A 17,299-nucleotide genomic window follows, 5' to 3' on the forward strand; every position below is an offset into this window, starting at 1 on the left:
ATTAATAGGCGAAATAGTAGCCAGTAGGTAGCTACTGGTGAGCATGGAGGACCAGATTTGAGAATTGCAGGGTCTCATTTCTTTCCCAAATTCCTTTCCGGCACCTCCTTTATAGGGGTAAACATCAGGTGGGCCAAATTTGATATAATTGTTCTTTCTGAGGGCATATTTGAAAATTTTTCTTTCCTACAATTTGGGCATATGCGCAATTTACCACTTTCGAGGCCCTTCAGGTTAAAGTACAACTTTTTCTTTTGTTCAGATTATTTTTATTTTATTTTAAATATGAATAAATAAATAAATTAGAAAATTTCTNTTTTTTTTTTTTTTTTTTTTTTTTTTTTTTTTTTTTTTTTAATTTTCCTAAGTCGAAAATCGGACCAGAACCGAATGCTGGCTCAGAGATTGTCCGGTCACCCGTGGTATCAACAACTATAGAAACAAAGGATTACAGGGAAAAGCATCTTGCACATTTGGAAACATTGCCATTTTCGCCAATTCTCGAGGTTCTCCGACCGACCGACCGACCGTCCCGAAAATATGTTATTTTAGAACAAGTATTGAGCTCAAGCTAACCCGACTACCTTAAAACCTGTTCACGTTCTGCCTGTCGATTTTCTTCATTGTTAGATGCCTCTCCCCCTCTCCCTTTCTATCGTGTGTGAGATTGAATGTTGTTGCGCTAGAATTAGGTTGAGGATCGTGTTCGGTTTGGCTGGGAACTCCATATTTCCCTTGCACGACGACTAAGTTACGTGGGTTTGCTTGAGGGCTTCCTAGAACTCTTGTGATTCTAACTCGGGCTTCGACGGGTATTCGAGACCTTGGAGTGCTGGCATTCGTCGTAAATCTTCTTCTGAATAAGCTGGGATCAACCAGTAGCGCTTGTCCATACCGAACACCTATATACGCAGTTTCAGAACATCAGATCGCTAGCGATGTACGGTTCTAACTTTTTGAAATGACTCAAAATGTTTAACGAACCTGTTCAAAGTTTCTCCTCCGACCAAGGTCGTATCGCCATTTAGGTGTCGTTTTCTTCTCATAAGCCTGGATTTAAACGTTTTCATTAGCATTTAGAAGTATCCAAATCATCCTGGTTTCAACATACGAGAAGCCGATGACGAAATTTCGGTTTTCGGATATTTCTATGTCCCAAATTAAGTGTACAAAAAGACAATACCTCAATTGTTGTAGTATTTGCAGCCACCAAAGATATGTGCATGATCAAGAACCCCATAACGCTCAACGCGAATGCCAGATTCAAGACTGAACAAATAAGCGATAGTCACGAGCTCGTAAAAAGCTAATAGTTGACGGGTTTAGAGAATGCTTGTTAAGCTTACCAAAGGTGATAAAGGTCGTGGCAAGGGTACCAGGGGTTCCGGGTATCTCTCCTTCACTGAAAAATGTGATAAAGTGCGGTAGCAACGACAAAGTCACGAGACTCGTCTCTAAAAAAGTGTACAGCTGCAAGGGAATTGAACAAAGATTAAGAAATGATAATACTAAATGTCGTCTTTCTAGATATCAAGAAAAGTCGAGATCGGTCGAAACTGAAAAATCATAATCTGAACTTAAAGAACATTTCGTTGTAATAGAAGAAAGACAGTTGTTGGATCAGACCTCACCATTTCTAGTATTTCGTATTATCGACACGTTTTACTTGAGCCAATCGCCATTTCTAGCATCGTATTTGTAACAGCTCAAGCCCACCGCTAGCAGATATTGTCCTCTATAGAACCTTTCAAGCTTCCCCTCAAGGTTTTTAAAACACGGCTGCTAGGGAGAGGTTTCCACACCTTTATAAAGAATGTTTCGTTCTCCTCTCCAACCGATATGGGATCTTACAATCCACCCCTTCAGGGCCCAGCATCCTTGTTGGCACTCGTTCCCCTCTCCAATCAATCTGGGATCTCATAATCCTCCCCTTCGGGACCAACATCCTCGCTAGCACTCATTCCTCTCTCCAATCAATGTGGGATCTCACAATCCACCCCCCCCCCTTTCAAGATCAAACGTCCTCGCTAACACACTGCCCGGTATTTGGCTCTGATACCATTTGTAACAAATACGAACCTACACTAGCAGATATTGTCCGTTTTAGCCCGTTACGTATCACCGTCAACCTCACAATTCTACAAACCTTAAGGAGAAGCCTGGAAGGAAAAGCCCAAAGAGGACAATATCTGCTAGCGGTAGGCTTGGGCTATTACAGTAGTCTCGTATTTCACTAATAAAGTGCTTAGATAATGAAATAACATTGCCCAGCCATCAGAAAGAATATTTCAATGCTGAAAAACGTAAAAATCTTTTCGAATTCCGAGTGCAATAAACATACCAGAAACAGAAGGAAGTATTTGTAATTCAAAGCTCCTACACAATTAACGACCCACACGCAGTGATGATCCATCTTCAATACGCATCGCCCACCTAAACAAAGAACAATGTAAATCTCGCATCGAAATAGTCGACAGCGCAAGACTATACGATAACTTAACATACAAATATGAAGTGACAAACAAATGCACTACTCACAAACAGAACAATGATGGCAGCGGGGTGGTTTCAAGTGATTGCATTTTCGACAATATCGTATTCTTTGATTCGATAGCTCGGGATGCAAAATACTAAACTCCATTGTATTCAACGGGTCGCCTTCCGCTCGTTCTTCATCAAAAGCAGGCCTCCAATTGGTCGGTACATAACCCGGATCAGTCAAAACAACAGAGAAGTAACTCCATAACAGCATCACCAACTGCATAACATCAAATCCTTACATATCTCCTCAATCAAAATCTAAGAATCAAACAACTCCTTCAAATCTAATCCCTTCATTCACTAATTTCAATCCACAAAACTTAACAGAATAATGAAATATTATCAAAGATTATTCCAATTTCCACAGGAACAAGCAATTTTAGATAAGAGAATGATGAATTTGATCTTTACCACACAAATGAACACTCCAGATTAAGAAATGTTTAACTGAGAGAATTCGAGATAAATAAAGACAAATTGACGGTAAAATTGAGTCCGACAGAGATTGTAAAAATGGGGGAAAAAACGACAGAGAACAAGCCAAACAAGGCGCTATGTTATTTATAAAGCAGCACAAGAACAACAATCAGGCAATTACAAATTCCAAACAGAGAAATACAAATGAAAATTCAAACGAATTGAGGCGAAGCTTACCAAACAATGGAAGGAGATCAAAACGGCGAGAGCAATGAGAGAATCGAGGCCGCCGTCGTAGAGAGCGGGGCCATAGTTCGTCAAAACGACGGCGTAATAGGTGACACCGACAACTCCAAGAACCAAAAGGATCATGATCGAACCGAGACCTCGCAAGGCCGTACAGAACTTAAAGACGTTCCAAGCCATGGCGGGTTCAGATCTATGCATAACTCGGGAAAAAGATCCCAAATAGGTCGCCGGAAAGTTCACGAAGCCAAACCACAACGGTTCCGACGGCGATTTCCGACGGAGCCCTCGTCGTGATCTGGGAGGACCCAATAATCAGCTGGGCTCCTCCAGTTTTAGGGAAAGAAAAAAGAAAAAGGAAAATCAAAATGAAAATGGGTTGAAAATCTGACGATTTTCGTGTTTGTTCTTCAGTGTTTCGCTTTCTTGGAGACTGCAAATTTAAGAGCGAAGGGATCGAATTTAGCGTATCGCTTTCTCGGAATTTCGACGGAGGAGAAGATGGGATGGGCTTCTGGATTCCACGGCGAAAAAGTGGAGATAATAATAATAATAATAATAATTATAATAATAATAATAATAATCTTTTGCTTTTTTTTTTCTTTTTTTTTTTTTTTTTTTTTTAATTACACAATTAACTATAAATTTTGAAAATATTTTGATTAATAAAATAAAAATTATGAATTGAATTAGCATTGAAATATGATTTATTTAATAAAACAGCATTTTATCTAATAAAAAACAATTGAATTTAATATGAAATTTCTATTTATAGATTATTGTCGTCATTCATGACAATAAAACAGCATTTTATTCTATAAAAATAAACAAATAATAATATAAAAAAAGCTTTTTAAAAAATAATAATAATAATAAACATTGTAGAATAAATTTTTATTCCCTAATTTTGGTCAATTTTTGGGAATTTGACCTTTAAATGTCCTTAAGATTCGTAAGTGCCTACTAGAGACATAGATAAAGTTATAAATCTAAAAAAATTATATTTCAGATTAATTAATTAATTAATTAATTATACTTTGTTTTTAATATGGGGGAGGATTGATTAAATTATTATATTTATTCTATTTTTAGTATAAAGGGCTCTAGGATATTTTAGTACTTGACTTTTGCATGAAATAATGTTTTTCATTATTATTTTTTTCTTTTATGTATTAAAAAGTTAAATTAATATAAATACTTCGTAATTTATTTAAAAAATATTCTCAAATTATCTTAAATAAAAAAAAAAACATTAAAATATTCTTACTAAAAAAATTAAAAAATATATTTAAAATTTTAATGATTTTATGTTCCAGTAATACCCTTCTATTTAAAAAAAATTAAAAAATATTCCAATCTTAGTACTATATTTAAAAAATACTTATAAAATTTTAAAAGTAACATTAACCTTCCTTACCTTCGTAAAGAAGATTAAAGAATGTTGTATTATCAGTATACACATCATTCAACCGCATTTGTTACGCATAATCCTAATTTACTCGATTTTTTATTATACAATCTATGATCTTAGATTCACGAGTTTTAGATTTTTTTTTTTTTTTTTTGCACTGTTCATCAAGGATTAAGGACTTGTAGATAAATTTTAACGGTTAAATCATGTTGTCACATTCAAAATCGCTTCAAAACATTGTTCATCGATCTCGATAAGATCCTTTCATTTAATTCCAAGTCCCAACATATTCACTGTTTAAAAATATTTTTTTATCCAAAATAGAAGGTACGGTATAAACCGAACTAAATTTTCCATTTTTTACAATTTCTCATTTACTGATGTTCTAATGTCTACGTTGCTTTCTTTTCTACGGAGCTCAAGCATAGACCTACTTTCTCGTAACATNAAAAAAAAAAAATTCTACGATCACCTCTAAATTTTATTTTTTAAAAATATAAAAAGAAAAAAAAAACACTAATTTGTCTGTGCTAATCCTATTTTGTTAGAATATTTGATATTTGTTTCAAATAAAAGCAATTTAATTCAAAGAAAAATATATAATTAAAAGTAATTAAAAATTCAAATATCTTAAAAAAAAAAAAAATACACTACTTAATTTTAATTTTTAATTCTATTTAAAAAAATCAGACCGTAATTTAAAAATAAAAAACTCGTAATATAATTAAAAAAATATTTTCGATTTATTCGATCGTTTGTTTCCCAGATAATCTTCATTTTCCCTTCCTCTATATATACGTCCCCTCTTACTCCAACCATCCTTTTTGAAGTCCATCACCAATTTCTTCGTCTTCGTCTCCGTTGCCGCATCTCTGCGTGTTTACCAATGGATTCTGCTCTGCTGATTCCGGTTATCTCAGTGATTCTCGGTGCCCTAATTGCCGCCGTCTTCTTCATTAATTACTTTAGCAAGCGAAGATCCGAAGTCCAAACCATTTCCCATCCAGAGCTTCCGTCGGATCCGAAGAAGCACCAAAAGCCGCTTCAGACTAAGAAGTCTCACTACAAATCTCACTCTCACTCCTCCGATAAGGTTCATGATAAATTGCATGAAATGAGAACGGAATTCTTGTAATTTTGTACTGTATCGTTCAGTGCGTAATTGATGTTTTAGATTATCTAGGTCTAGCTGCTTCATCTTGTGATAGGTTTCGAAGCTGCATGTACGGCGGAATGGATTTTGTATTCTTCACGGATCATCGTTCATATCGCCGATTTGATCTAATTGTGCTGGAGACGTGCGAATTATTTCCAATGATCGCCATCTAATTGTTTTTGAGTCATAACTTATTTGTTTAACGAAATGTACTAGATTCATATCACGATTTTCTGCTGGTTTTTCATGGGACCTCCGCGAAAATGTTCTTCCTCTTTCTTGTTACTGGATCATAACGATAATCTGCTAACATTTCAGTAAAACATTCATTGATAGCTGTTTATGAACTACCTCGAGCTTAAGGCTATATTGAGTTCAATGACGTTGTTTATTTCCTTTTTGCATTTGATCTGTTTAGATTCAGAAGCTGTATGACGGTCAGCATGTTTTTTGGTTTTTTTTTAATCCTAATGTCATCTGCAGAGAAATAAAGGTGTATTCGGATTGAAATGTTGCAGTAAAGTATTAATTTCTAGCTTCATATGAAGCAGCTTTGATATTTCTCTTACGCTCAGCTTATCCTCTTTTGCTTGTCGAATGTAGGATCCAAACAAGAAGCATCATCCGTTGGATTTGAATACATTAAAAGGACATGGAGATTCTGTAACTGGATTATGCTTTTCCTCAGATGGAAGTAGTTTAGCGACTGGTAACGTGGTTCATCCTGCTATCTCAAATGGTTTTTCTGTATGATATTACCTCTTGCTGCCGTTGTTAATATGCCATGCGATGGAAGGGGAAAACTATTTAACTAAGACTGTTAGAATGTGAATCTTGTCCCCCGCCTCCATTTGATTTATGCTCATGGCTCAAGAATTTTCAACTTAAATTCCCTCAGTAAAATCATTTTCCAAGCAAGCCTTTATTAGACTAAACATATCTAGTTTGCGTATGTATACTTTTCTAGTTCATTAACTGGATTCAATGTGTTTCATTTGCTATCGAGCACATGTGTCATGGTATGTTTTTTTAATATCAAGCACATGCATCGTGTCTTCATACTAGATGCTCATTTCAAATTTTGATCCTCACTTGTTATTAACATATTTTCCAATGGTATTACATCCTAATGCAATTCGGAGGCTTATTTTGCCAGTATGTTTTCACCTTTGAAGGCTGCAGATATGTTTCTTGTTATTTTGCATGCCCAACAACTTCTGTCGTCAATTTTGGTGCCTTGGTTTTGTTTTCTTAGACAAAGTTTAGCTGATACTCTATTCTGTTTCCTGTTGTTATTGCTAAACTTGGCAATAATTGGTGTTGGAATTCATTTCTTAATTGTGGCATCCAAATTTGTAGCAGATCGGGGCTTTGTTTTTGGTTTCTGGAAGTAGAAAGTATAATTTAGTTTCCATTCATTAAAATGAAAATAGTTATCTAACTGGATTATCATAATTAATACACATTGTTTGATCAATGTTTCATTTCAATGCATTTCAGTATAATTTATTAAAGATTTTTTTCTCCTCCTTTATTCATGATCTTGTCTGATATATTGTTATAACAGCCTGTGGTGATGGAATGATCAGGGTATTTAAGCTGGATGATGCATCAAGTAAAAGTTTCAAGTATGTAAATCCATTTTCCAAATCTGTATTGTATCTATATATTTTCTGAGTACTAATAAAGAATACTTCGAATTTTAATTCATTATTTATACGACATTAACATTTCTGCAGGTTCTTGAGAATTAATGTGCCTGCTGGAGGTCATCCAACTGCAGTCGCATTTGGTGATGATGCATCCTCAGTCATTATATCTTCTCAAGGTCTTTCTGGTTCTTCTCTGTACATGTATGGAGAAGAAAAAGCTAAAGCTTCAGATGAAACCAAACAGCAAACTAAGCTCCCTCTTCCTGAAATCAAGTGGGAAAATCACAAGGTGCACGATAAAAAATCTGTTCTGACCTTAGTAGGTGCAACTGCTAGTTATGGCAGTGCTGATGGGAGCACAATTGTAGCTTCTTGTTCAGAAGGTACGTTAACATTGTCCATGCAACAATCAAGCAGAAGACATGTGAATAATGTTTTACTTTCTTTTATTCGCCTTGTGGTCTGTCTAACTTTCTGTTTTTGGAGATTTAAAAATCTATATCATTGTTGTGGTTAAATTGATCCACAAATTATTAGTGTTGAATGTGTTCTTTGTCATACATAGAATTCTGGAGGAACATGAATGCTGTTTTTCAAACTTGAGTACTGCCAATGTGCTAAATCATGATCAAATGATTGAAAATGTTAAAACGTGTGATCGAATCTGCTCAATGATTTTCTGCATTTTCCATCATAGTTATGTCTTATGTAGAAGTACTTATATAAGAAAATGTTTTATAGGAACTGATATTAGACTCTGGCATGCAAAAACGGGAAAGCTGTTGGGTGATGTTGACACAAATCAATTGAAAAATACCATGGCTACTTTGTCACCAAATGGGCGTTTTATTGCGGCAGCTGCTTTTACTGCAGATGTGAAGGTGACTAATTCTGGCATTTGCATATTAGAGAATTTTCTTCTCTCTAGATTTGGCTACAAGTTTATATCTCATTTTATTGTCCCACGAGTGGAAAATTGAGCTGTACCTTTGAAGGAAAAATTATCAAAGCACAAGTTTGAGATACAATTCTATGTGGTTGGACATCTTTTATGTAACGGTCCTAGCCCACCGCTAGCAGATATTATCCTCTTTGAACTTTCCCTTCCAGGCTTCCCCTCAAGGTTTTTAAAACGTGTCTGCTAGGGAAAAGTTTTCATACCCTTATAAAGAATGTTTCGTTCTCCTTCTCAACTGATGTGGGGTCTCACAATCCACCCCCCTTCGAGTCCCAACGTCCTTGCTGGCACTCGTTCCCTTCTCTAATCAATGTGGGACCCCCCAATCCACCCCCCTTCGGGCCCCAACATCCTTGCTAGCACTCGTTCCCTTCTCTAATCAATGTGGGACCCCCCAATCCACCCCCTTTTGGGACCCAGCGTCCTTGCTGGCACACTGTCTTGTGTTCGCCCCCTTCGGGGCTCAGTCTCCTCGCTGACACATTGCCTGGGGTCTTACTCTAACACCATTTGTAACGGCTCAAGCACACTGTTAACGGATATCGTCCTCTTTGGGCTTTTCCTTTCGGGCTTCCCCTCAAGGTTTTTAAAACATGTCTACTAGGGAGAGGCTTCCACACTCTTATAAAGAATATTTTGTTCTCCTCCCCAACTGATGTGGGATCTCACCTTGAGCCTGATATCATATGTTCTTACGTCCTAAGTGAATATGAATTACAGTTGACGTTAGAGTCATTCTAGCTCGTTATATCATATTTTAATTTATTGAAGCCATTTCAATTTTACTAAGAAAAGAAGTAACTACCATCACAATATTAGTATTTCTTTATGAATACTTGATTTTACGTATATATTCAATCAATAAGGCCACACTTTTACGTTTTTTTCATCAATATATTTGTTTTTGGCAGGTATGGGAGGTTGTTTACTCAAAAGATGGTTCAGTTAAGGAGGTTCTGAGGGTTATGCAGCTGAAAGGACACAAGGTTGTTGTTCAGAGATTTTGTGAAATTCATAACGTGATTTAGTTAGTTTGATCTTATAGAAAACTTATATATCTTGATGATTTTAACTTCATTCTCACTTAACATTTTCTTTCTGTTGTCAAGAGTGCGGTGACTTGGTTATGTTTTACTCCAAACTCAGAGCAAATCATCACTGCATCAAAGGATGGTTCAATGAGAATTTGGAATATTAATGGTACGTAGATTCATATCAATATTTTTCATTGTTGAAATCTTATCAATTTTATGTCATACATATACTTTATATAATTCATTCAACGTGCATTAGAAAATTTTTGAACGAGGACTTGTTAGAAGGAGAAAATTTGCAACACTTCTTAAGTTTATGGTTAAAGTTTCAAAGCTTACTTAAAGTTTGTGGTGCAATTGATGAAGTAATTGAAAGTTTATGGTTGTTGAGATAATTATTGTCTTCTTCCCTTGAAACAAATACAAAAAGTAAGGTCAGTTAATGTTGCAATTGATATACATATGCATAATGTGAGATCCCACGTCGGTTGGGAGTAGAACGATGCATTCTTTATAAGGGTGTGGAAACCTCTCTTTAGCAGACACGTTTTTAAAACCGTGAGGGGAAGCCCAATAGGAAAAACCCAAAAAGGACAATATCTACTAACGTTATACATAAACACGTATATCATCATCATGGACAGTTCTAACCGACTGACCTATGATCTGTATCTTACATTTGTAGTTGAAAATTTGCCATATGATAAGTCATGTTTTTGTTATAACTACGATGCTACTACTTCTTACTTGAATAAAAACTTGACTTGATTGATTGGCGATGTTTTTCGGTTTCATGTTAACCTGGATAACTAGATGACTTTAAGCAACTGACATGTTACTTTTATCTATAATTTCATTGTTTTCGTTTTTCAAGTGCGGTACCATCTCGACGAGGACCCGAAAACTCTCAAGGTGTTCCCAATTCCATTACATGATTCAAATGGGGCAACCTTGTATTATGATCGTCTCAATATATCTCCCGATGGGAAGATACTAGCAGTAACACATGGTTCCACACTGCAGTGGTTATGTGTTGAAACTGGAAAGGTTTTGGACACAGCTGAGAAAGCTCATGATGGTATGTATAACTAATCTTTTACTTTGCACCATCTATCTACAAAAAAATACTTGTTTGGGAACATTTTCCAGTACGACTAACAAAAAATAAATTTCAAAATTTGTACGGTGTTCACCGACACGTTAAAAAATGGTTTAACCCTCTGACGTAGGACTACCACTAGCAGTCAGTAAGAATCAGTTTAGTTTAAGAACCAACCTAAAGATCCAGGATTTATGATCGGAAGACTTTAGTTAGTATGACCTGATTTCTTGATCAAGTGACAGTATCGGAGGCCTTGTGTTAGAGGTAGTCCTACCATTTTCGGTCGCCTGTCAGGTTGTTTTACATATACCCGGACGAGTTGTTCCTTTTTGCTAGTTACTATATTTTTGTCATTCTAGTTAAGAACATTGTGTTAATAGATATTGTATATCCTTTTAAGTACCGTAGACAGGCTTTAGTGCATTCTCAAATATAAGTTAAAAATTAGTTATATTTTCCATAATGGAGTTCATTTCTTTGAAACTTGAAACCTTCAGATGACCGGATACTATACTAAGCTTCAATTCCTAATGCAGGTGACATTACATGGATATCGTGGGCACCCAAGCCTATCCCATCAGGTAAAACTTCTTCCCATTTCTTCTTAATTATCTCATAATCTGACTAGTATGAAAACGAGAGAATTACAAAAATATAAACACTATATATATATATATATATAGCGATTTGAGAATAAAAGACAAAGTTATAAAGAAATGTATTCTTTTGGTTTCACGATGACAATCAAACGATACTTTACTTCGCATATTGACCATATCTTAAATGTCGTACAAAAGCAAAAGATATTAATTATTGAATTCGAAATCTTAAGAAAACGACTACTGTGAGATCCCACATTGATTGAAGAGAGGAACGAGTGCCAGCGAGAACGCTGGGTCCCGAAGGAGGTGGATTGTGAGATCCCACATAGGTTGGAGAGGGGAACGAAGCATTTTTTATAAGGGTGTGGAAACCTCTCCCTAGCAGATGCGTTTTAAAAACCTTGAGAGGAAGTCCAAAAGGGAAAATCCAAAGAGAACAATATCGGCCAGCTGTTATAACTTTTTAAAAATGCTTTTATGCTTTTCTAATTTACCCTATTGGGTGAGAGTGGCTGATAAATCTACAATAAAAAAAAAATGTTGTTTTGGAACAGGAGGTAAAAGAGTACTGGTTTTGGCTACTGCGAGTGTGGACAAGAAAGTAAAGCTATGGGCAGCACCCTCACTGAGTTGATTTGTTGGCTAAGATTAAACGTAACTTTGGCTACCCCAATACTGGAAAGTCGACAAGTTCCAACGGTAGTGGTCGATGTCGATTCTTACACAGGTTCGATTTTGACCTCTTTGACAATATCGACCTTTTGATACACATAAATCGGGAAAATAATAGTAAGTGATTAAAAGAGATGTTAGCAATCGGATAATTATTATATATTTACTGACTTTTGTAGCAAGGGACGGTTGATGATGATGATGCTCTATGTGATTTGAGAGATTTTTCAAAAAATTTGGGTTTGTGTTCATTTATTTCATGTCTTTTTCTACTTGGAACTGAATTTAGGTTTTGAAGTTCGCACTTTTCATACCCACAGTACTTTGTTTTCTGTGTGTAAAAGCTATATTAGGGTTTGTAGCTCTTCTTTTTGTGTAGAGAATTAGATGTGGATTTGGTTAAAACATTATGCTTTCTTTTCCCTCTATTTTGCTTTTCTTACACTCTTAAACTTCGTTTTTTTTTTTTTTTTTTTTTTCCCTTTCAAAAAAGCAAATACAGAATAATTTTTTTTTTAAAAAAAGGTAGTTTTGTTAAGATATTTTCATGTGAATTCTTTTAAAACTTGAAAACAAAATTCTGTTTAAAAAGAAAAAAGAATAATTAAATTCTTCGGAGGGACTTCACAAATGACGGTACTAAGAAATTCCACATGCTTCATGCAACTATTGTTGTTGTTCCTGCAAAGCCTACCCAAAGATTTAGGCCAGATCGTAGGGAGTGGGAGGTACATTTTTTTGTATTTCTATAAGTGAAATTAAATACGGTCTATCGTAAATCGCACAAAAAGTATTTATATTATAATCTAACCTAGAGTTGCTTCCTAATTATGCTGGCCAAAACAGTTTGTAGAAACTGTGTTTTTTTTTTCCTTTAAAACAAATAAATATGGTTTTACATGTCTGAATTTTCCAATATGAAACCATGGGGAGGCAATTTAATCTGATAGTCATGAATTAAATTTGTAAGCCTTTCCAATCTATGAAGACTTAAATTGATGTGAACTCAAGCAACCCAAGCAAAGCTAATAGCCCAATCTTACTCTTAAAAAGTTCTTTTTTAGAAATATTTTTCAAACCTACCAGAAATCTATTTTTATCTAATCAAGTAATGTTTTTGTGGAACACAACTACATAAATATTTCACTCAATCTAACCTAACATAGATGTTTGTCTCTTCAGAATTTCGTGGCATGGAAGATTACTTTTGTTTCTAATTCCAAAACCGACAAAAAAATATCTCCGCCCACCGTGGGGCTCGAACCCACGACCACAAGGTTAAGAGCCTTGCGCTCTACCAACTGAGCTAGACGGGCAGTCGGTGCTAACAATTATAATCCATTGTTACACAGCTCTAAGGTGCACTATTTCAGCCAAACTCAACTAAGCACAAAACTTTGTAAATTATAGTTTTACAACATTTCTGTATGTTGTTTTCTATAATTTTTGTATAGGATATTCAGAAATAGGACAATCCAGTGAAATCCTTCATTTGTAAAATGAAAGTGAAGCAAACTAAAACATTTAGCTTAAAGAACATATCACAAATTCAAATTCAAGTATTAAGTAGTCAAAAACAAATCTCAGAAAAGAAATCAGTGGACCAAAGAGGGCGGAATATAATATGATATGGAATTAAAAAAATTACCTTCGCCCGTCTACTGGTAATTATTTTGATAACAGCAAAACCTTGTGGCCTCCTAAAAGGAAAATTAAGTAGATAAAGAAAGAAACTGGCGGGTGTATTTAGCATGAAAATTTTAAAAGACAAAATGGAATATTAGTACTAATATTTAATACAATTTTTACAAAAAAAAAATACATACCGCCCACCGTGGGGCTCAAACCCACGACCACAAGGTTAAGAGCCTTGCGCTCTACCAACTGAGCTAGACGGGCAATTTTGATGTGAATCATAGGCCAAAACAACTCAGCATACTTGTTTATTATTATCTAATCTTGCACTATTTCAGTCAAACTCAACTACATACTATCTAATGAGAGGATATCAATTGCCAAATCAAAAGGCACAAAACTTTTTTTCACTCCATTATTTCCCATAGTTTTTGTATAGGATATTTAAAAATTGGAAATTCCATTAAAGTCCGTCCTTCATTTGTAAAACGAAAGTAAAGCAAAGAACATATCACAAATTTAAATTTGAGTATGCTAATACTTCATTTGTAGAAAGAAAGAGAAGCAATAAAAAATAAATCTCAGAGGAAACAATCAATGGAGAGACCATAAAAAGCCGAATATAATATAATATGGAATAAAAAAAAAATTACCTTCGCCCATCTCCCCATTGAACTAGACGGGTAATTTTTTTGATAACCAGATCAACCAAATTTCATAGCAAAAACCGTGTGGTCTCCTAAAAGGAAAATTAAGTGGATAAAGAAAGAAATGGAGAGAGTATTTAGCATGAAAATTAAAAAGGGCAAAACCGAATTACAAAAAAGGAAACCTTCCGCCCACCGTGGGGCTCGAACCCACGACCACAAGGTTAAGAGCCTTGCACTCTACCAACTGAGCTAGACGGGCAGCTGTTGATACAAATAGCTAAACGTTAAAATAGAGCTGTTGTAACCTACAAAAAGAGAATTAAATGAAATACGTAAGAGACTGTAGTTTAGCATCAATAATTGAAGTAAACGTGAAATGTTTAATAGTACCATGTGGAGATGACAGAACTAGTGAAGGGCGTCGGGCTGCCTTTCTGGTGAGGAGGCTTGGAATTCTGGTAACATCTTGTAAGATTCATAAATCCTTGCTAAAGTAGGGAACTTGGACTGCATTATCAACACGCCCGAAATTTGTTATGAGTGAGAGAGTTTTCGGGACCATGCTTGTTTTTTCTAATTGTATGTAATACAACAAGCTCAACCGGAATTATCTTATCTGTGCTTATCAAAGACTTAACCCTGTTAGACGAGATTTACCAATCTATTAACACGACTAAGTTTAGGGCATGACTCTGATACCATGTTAGACAAACACAACTCTCCACAATGGTATGATATTGTCCACTTTGAGCATAAGCACTCATGGCTTTGCTTTGGACTTCCCAAAAGACCTCGTACCAATGGACAGAATATTCTTTGGTTATAAACCCATGATGATTCCCTAAATTAGCCGATGTGGGACTTTCATCGTCTAACAAACCCAAGGTGAGATTACTTGAGTGACATTTTCATTTTTGATATTAATAATACTCTTTTTTTTTAAAAAAAGGGGGCTAATGTAATATGTATTCTATACTTCTATAAGCAGAATGCCACATAATTGCGAGGTGAGATTCATAAATAAGAATGGAAAAAATACAATACCGTGTCAATGTTGAACCTCCCAAAAGCAACTGAAACTTGGGGAGCCAAAAATACATCAGCCTGCATGTGACAAAACAAGATTAAGATTTATGACCATGATGATAAGACTTCAGAAATGAAATATTAAATAGCAAAAGAATCGAGAATATTTTGAATCGTGCCATATATACTTCTTCTCCCAGCGCATATCGGCCAGAAAAATTCTTCAGCAGTTTCTCTAGAGCTGCAATACACAACAGATGCAAAATTGAGGACCATAACAATTGCATTCTCACATACTAATTTAGTGCACTCAATATTTCTTTAAACAGTGCGTTTTTCTAAGCATAATTACAGCAATGAACACCGAAAAACTTCACAAACTTACCATTGAAACCCTTTTCTATATTAGTCTGAGCCCACGGTAGTTGCTCTTCTGGACCAAATTTTTCCTCGATGGTTTTCTAGAAACAATTTAATAACTTCAGATATATCTGTAACACAGCAAGCCCAAATAAATCACATGCAAATAAAATCTACCAGCAATCCCAACATAATAAGAGGCTGTATGCTTGAGCTGACAATACTTGCCACCTGCAAAATGATTTTCCTGTCAATATAATGGTACACATATAACCAGACTAAAGTATAAGTGAATTCTAATTGGCAGTGTATTATAGATTTTCTTTTAAGTTTTTTAGAATAAGAAATTACAGATGATTTTATTGCTCAATTTTCACTAGAGTTAATAGCGATCTAGTGTTAACAGGCTACAAAACTAAAAGTAATCATTCCATTGATGCAAGCTAGCTAATCCACTGTCATTTGAACTATGTTTCGAGTATAGACTCAAAACATAGATCTAGACAGCTCTTTTTAAACCTCTCAATTTGTTGTTGGCCAGTATTGATCTTACTTGCAGATTAAGAGATTTTAAACGAAGATCAGCAGGCAGCAGCGCCTTCTGTGGATATTTCTCTTCCAAATACTAAACAATAACAATAAATTGCAAGTGTTACAAGCATAATTTAGGATACGAGCAAGAGAGTATCAAAACTAGGCACGAGAAAAAAAATGATGACTAGTAGATTCAAGTCCGTGAGAATTCAAACTCTTCTGAACAGGTATTTGCTGAGCCATTGCGGCCAATTCAGATGTTCGATGTTTTCGTCACGGAATCAAACAAAGTCATCTCCCTTCTCTTAATACCAACCAGTAAAATCGCGTAAGAGTCTGAAACTACCACAGCACCATCTACTAATACAGGAACATACTTGAGAGGATTTAGGCGCTCAAAATCTGCATCTCGGAAGGAAAAAAAAATATATATATATCGTTAAGCAGTTTTGATTCTATCGATTCGCACTAACACATTAAAGTCGAGATCTACCTGGACTTAATTGCTCTCCTCTCCCAAGGTTTACTGCTCTGTACTCGTAAGAAAGCCCTAAGCAACAGCCGCAAAATCACTTCAGTTAATAGAAGTATCAAGTTCAACAACTTTCATTCATTTGATTTTTACTATCACAATCTACATTTCAGCTAAGAATCAATTTAAACAACATCACTGTGCGTATTACGACAGATCTTCATCAAACTCAAATCCTTGATTCATTTGATTTACCATTACAATCTTCATATCCGCTTAGTACTCAATTTAAACAAGATAACCGTGCATTTCAATACAAATCAGACTCTGTTCTTGAAAATCACAGATGAATTTTCCAGTAAACTCAAAGAAGAAGAAGAAGAAGAAGAAGAAAGACCTTTGAGATTCAACGCAAAGCGAACACGCCACGAGCAGGAACTCTGCCAGAAAGAATAAAGAACCAGCTTCGAAGACGTCGACGAACCGTCCGAGCTCTTCAGCAATACCAAAAAAAAAACAAAAACAAAAGTATAACCATCATTATACAACATTTCTTAAAGATCTCAAGTAAAAAAAGTGAATCCGTCTCTGTAACTATCTTATCTTCAGATCAAACGATATCAAGAAAGCGCGCCCGCTCGAGAGAGGGAGAGAGACAAGTACCTGAGCCTGAGCTTCGAAGTCCATGATCGTCAACGAGGAGAAGAAACAGCCGGAGACACTCCTTGAAGTAAAGCAGTTCATAAATAAAGACTGGTGCGCTGAATTTGGCGCAGGCGGTATTTATATTTATTTACGGAAGCTGAACAGAAGGCGACCTAATTTCCATCA

General features: G+C 35.5%; 3 protein-coding genes and 3 non-coding genes across 9 annotated transcripts; 1 reads left to right on the forward strand and 5 right to left on the reverse strand.

Moving 5' to 3' along the window:
* Nucleotides 1–405: 405 nt before the first annotated feature.
* On the reverse strand, nucleotides 406–3,731 carry LOC111801160 (probable protein S-acyltransferase 14). The gene is made up of 7 exons (XM_023685156.1): nucleotides 3,196–3,731; nucleotides 2,539–2,758; nucleotides 2,342–2,433; nucleotides 1,347–1,470; nucleotides 1,184–1,269; nucleotides 985–1,050; nucleotides 406–902 (listed from the first exon to the last, which is right to left on the reverse strand). The coding sequence occupies exons 1-7, from the start codon at nucleotides 3,403–3,405 to the stop codon at nucleotides 777–779; spliced, it is 924 nt and encodes a 307-aa protein (XP_023540924.1). The 5' UTR covers nucleotides 3,406–3,731; the 3' UTR covers nucleotides 406–776.
* Nucleotides 3,732–5,412: 1,681 nt separating this feature from the next.
* Nucleotides 5,413–12,198, forward strand: LOC111800760 (transducin beta-like protein 2). Of its 2 annotated transcripts, XR_002816017.1 has the most exons (11): nucleotides 5,413–5,708; nucleotides 6,375–6,480; nucleotides 7,339–7,399; nucleotides 7,511–7,806; nucleotides 8,165–8,304; nucleotides 9,293–9,367; nucleotides 9,491–9,581; nucleotides 10,290–10,493; nucleotides 11,054–11,098; nucleotides 11,674–11,846; nucleotides 11,971–12,198. XR_002816017.1 is itself a non-coding variant. In XM_023684594.1 (10 exons), exons 1-10 carry the CDS (start codon nucleotides 5,502–5,504, stop codon nucleotides 11,751–11,753), a joined length of 1,305 nt encoding a protein of 434 aa, XP_023540362.1. In that variant the 5' UTR covers nucleotides 5,413–5,501; the 3' UTR covers nucleotides 11,754–12,152. The 2 variants fall into 2 exon arrangements, 1 of the variants encoding a protein (XP_023540362.1); XM_023684594.1 differs by having other exon boundaries at nucleotides 11,674–12,152.
* An 836-nt stretch (nucleotides 12,199–13,034) lies between these two features.
* On the reverse strand, nucleotides 13,035–13,107 carry TRNAK-CUU. Its single transcript has one exon. It is a non-coding gene; the product is annotated as a tRNA-Lys (tRNA).
* A 510-nt stretch (nucleotides 13,108–13,617) lies between these two features.
* Nucleotides 13,618–13,690, reverse strand: TRNAK-CUU. The gene has a single exon. It is a non-coding gene; the product is annotated as a tRNA-Lys (tRNA).
* Nucleotides 13,691–14,030: 340 nt separating this feature from the next.
* Nucleotides 14,031–17,241, reverse strand: LOC111799673 (glutathione S-transferase zeta class-like). 3 transcript variants are annotated; one of them, XM_023683111.1, is made up of 11 exons: nucleotides 17,132–17,241; nucleotides 16,866–16,962; nucleotides 16,490–16,546; nucleotides 16,313–16,398; nucleotides 16,016–16,087; nucleotides 15,640–15,693; nucleotides 15,488–15,563; nucleotides 15,291–15,343; nucleotides 15,121–15,180; nucleotides 14,467–14,583; nucleotides 14,031–14,381 (listed from the first exon to the last, which is right to left on the reverse strand). In XM_023683111.1, exons 1-10 carry the CDS (start codon nucleotides 17,210–17,212, stop codon nucleotides 14,485–14,487), a joined length of 735 nt encoding a protein of 244 aa, XP_023538879.1. In that variant the 5' UTR covers nucleotides 17,213–17,241; the 3' UTR covers nucleotides 14,031–14,381; nucleotides 14,467–14,484. The 3 variants fall into 3 exon arrangements, with proteins under 3 accessions (XP_023538879.1, XP_023538878.1, XP_023538877.1); XM_023683110.1 differs by having other exon boundaries at nucleotides 14,031–14,337; nucleotides 15,282–15,343; XM_023683109.1 differs by having other exon boundaries at nucleotides 15,282–15,343.
* On the reverse strand, nucleotides 14,263–14,335 carry TRNAK-CUU. The gene has a single exon. It is a non-coding gene; the product is annotated as a tRNA-Lys (tRNA).
* Nucleotides 17,242–17,299: the final 58 nt, after the last annotated feature.

The sequence above is a fragment of the Cucurbita pepo genome, chromosome LG08 (assembly GCF_002806865.2).
Source record: "Cucurbita pepo subsp. pepo cultivar mu-cu-16 chromosome LG08, ASM280686v2, whole genome shotgun sequence".
Lineage (NCBI taxonomy): Eukaryota > Viridiplantae > Streptophyta > Magnoliopsida > Cucurbitales > Cucurbitaceae > Cucurbita > Cucurbita pepo.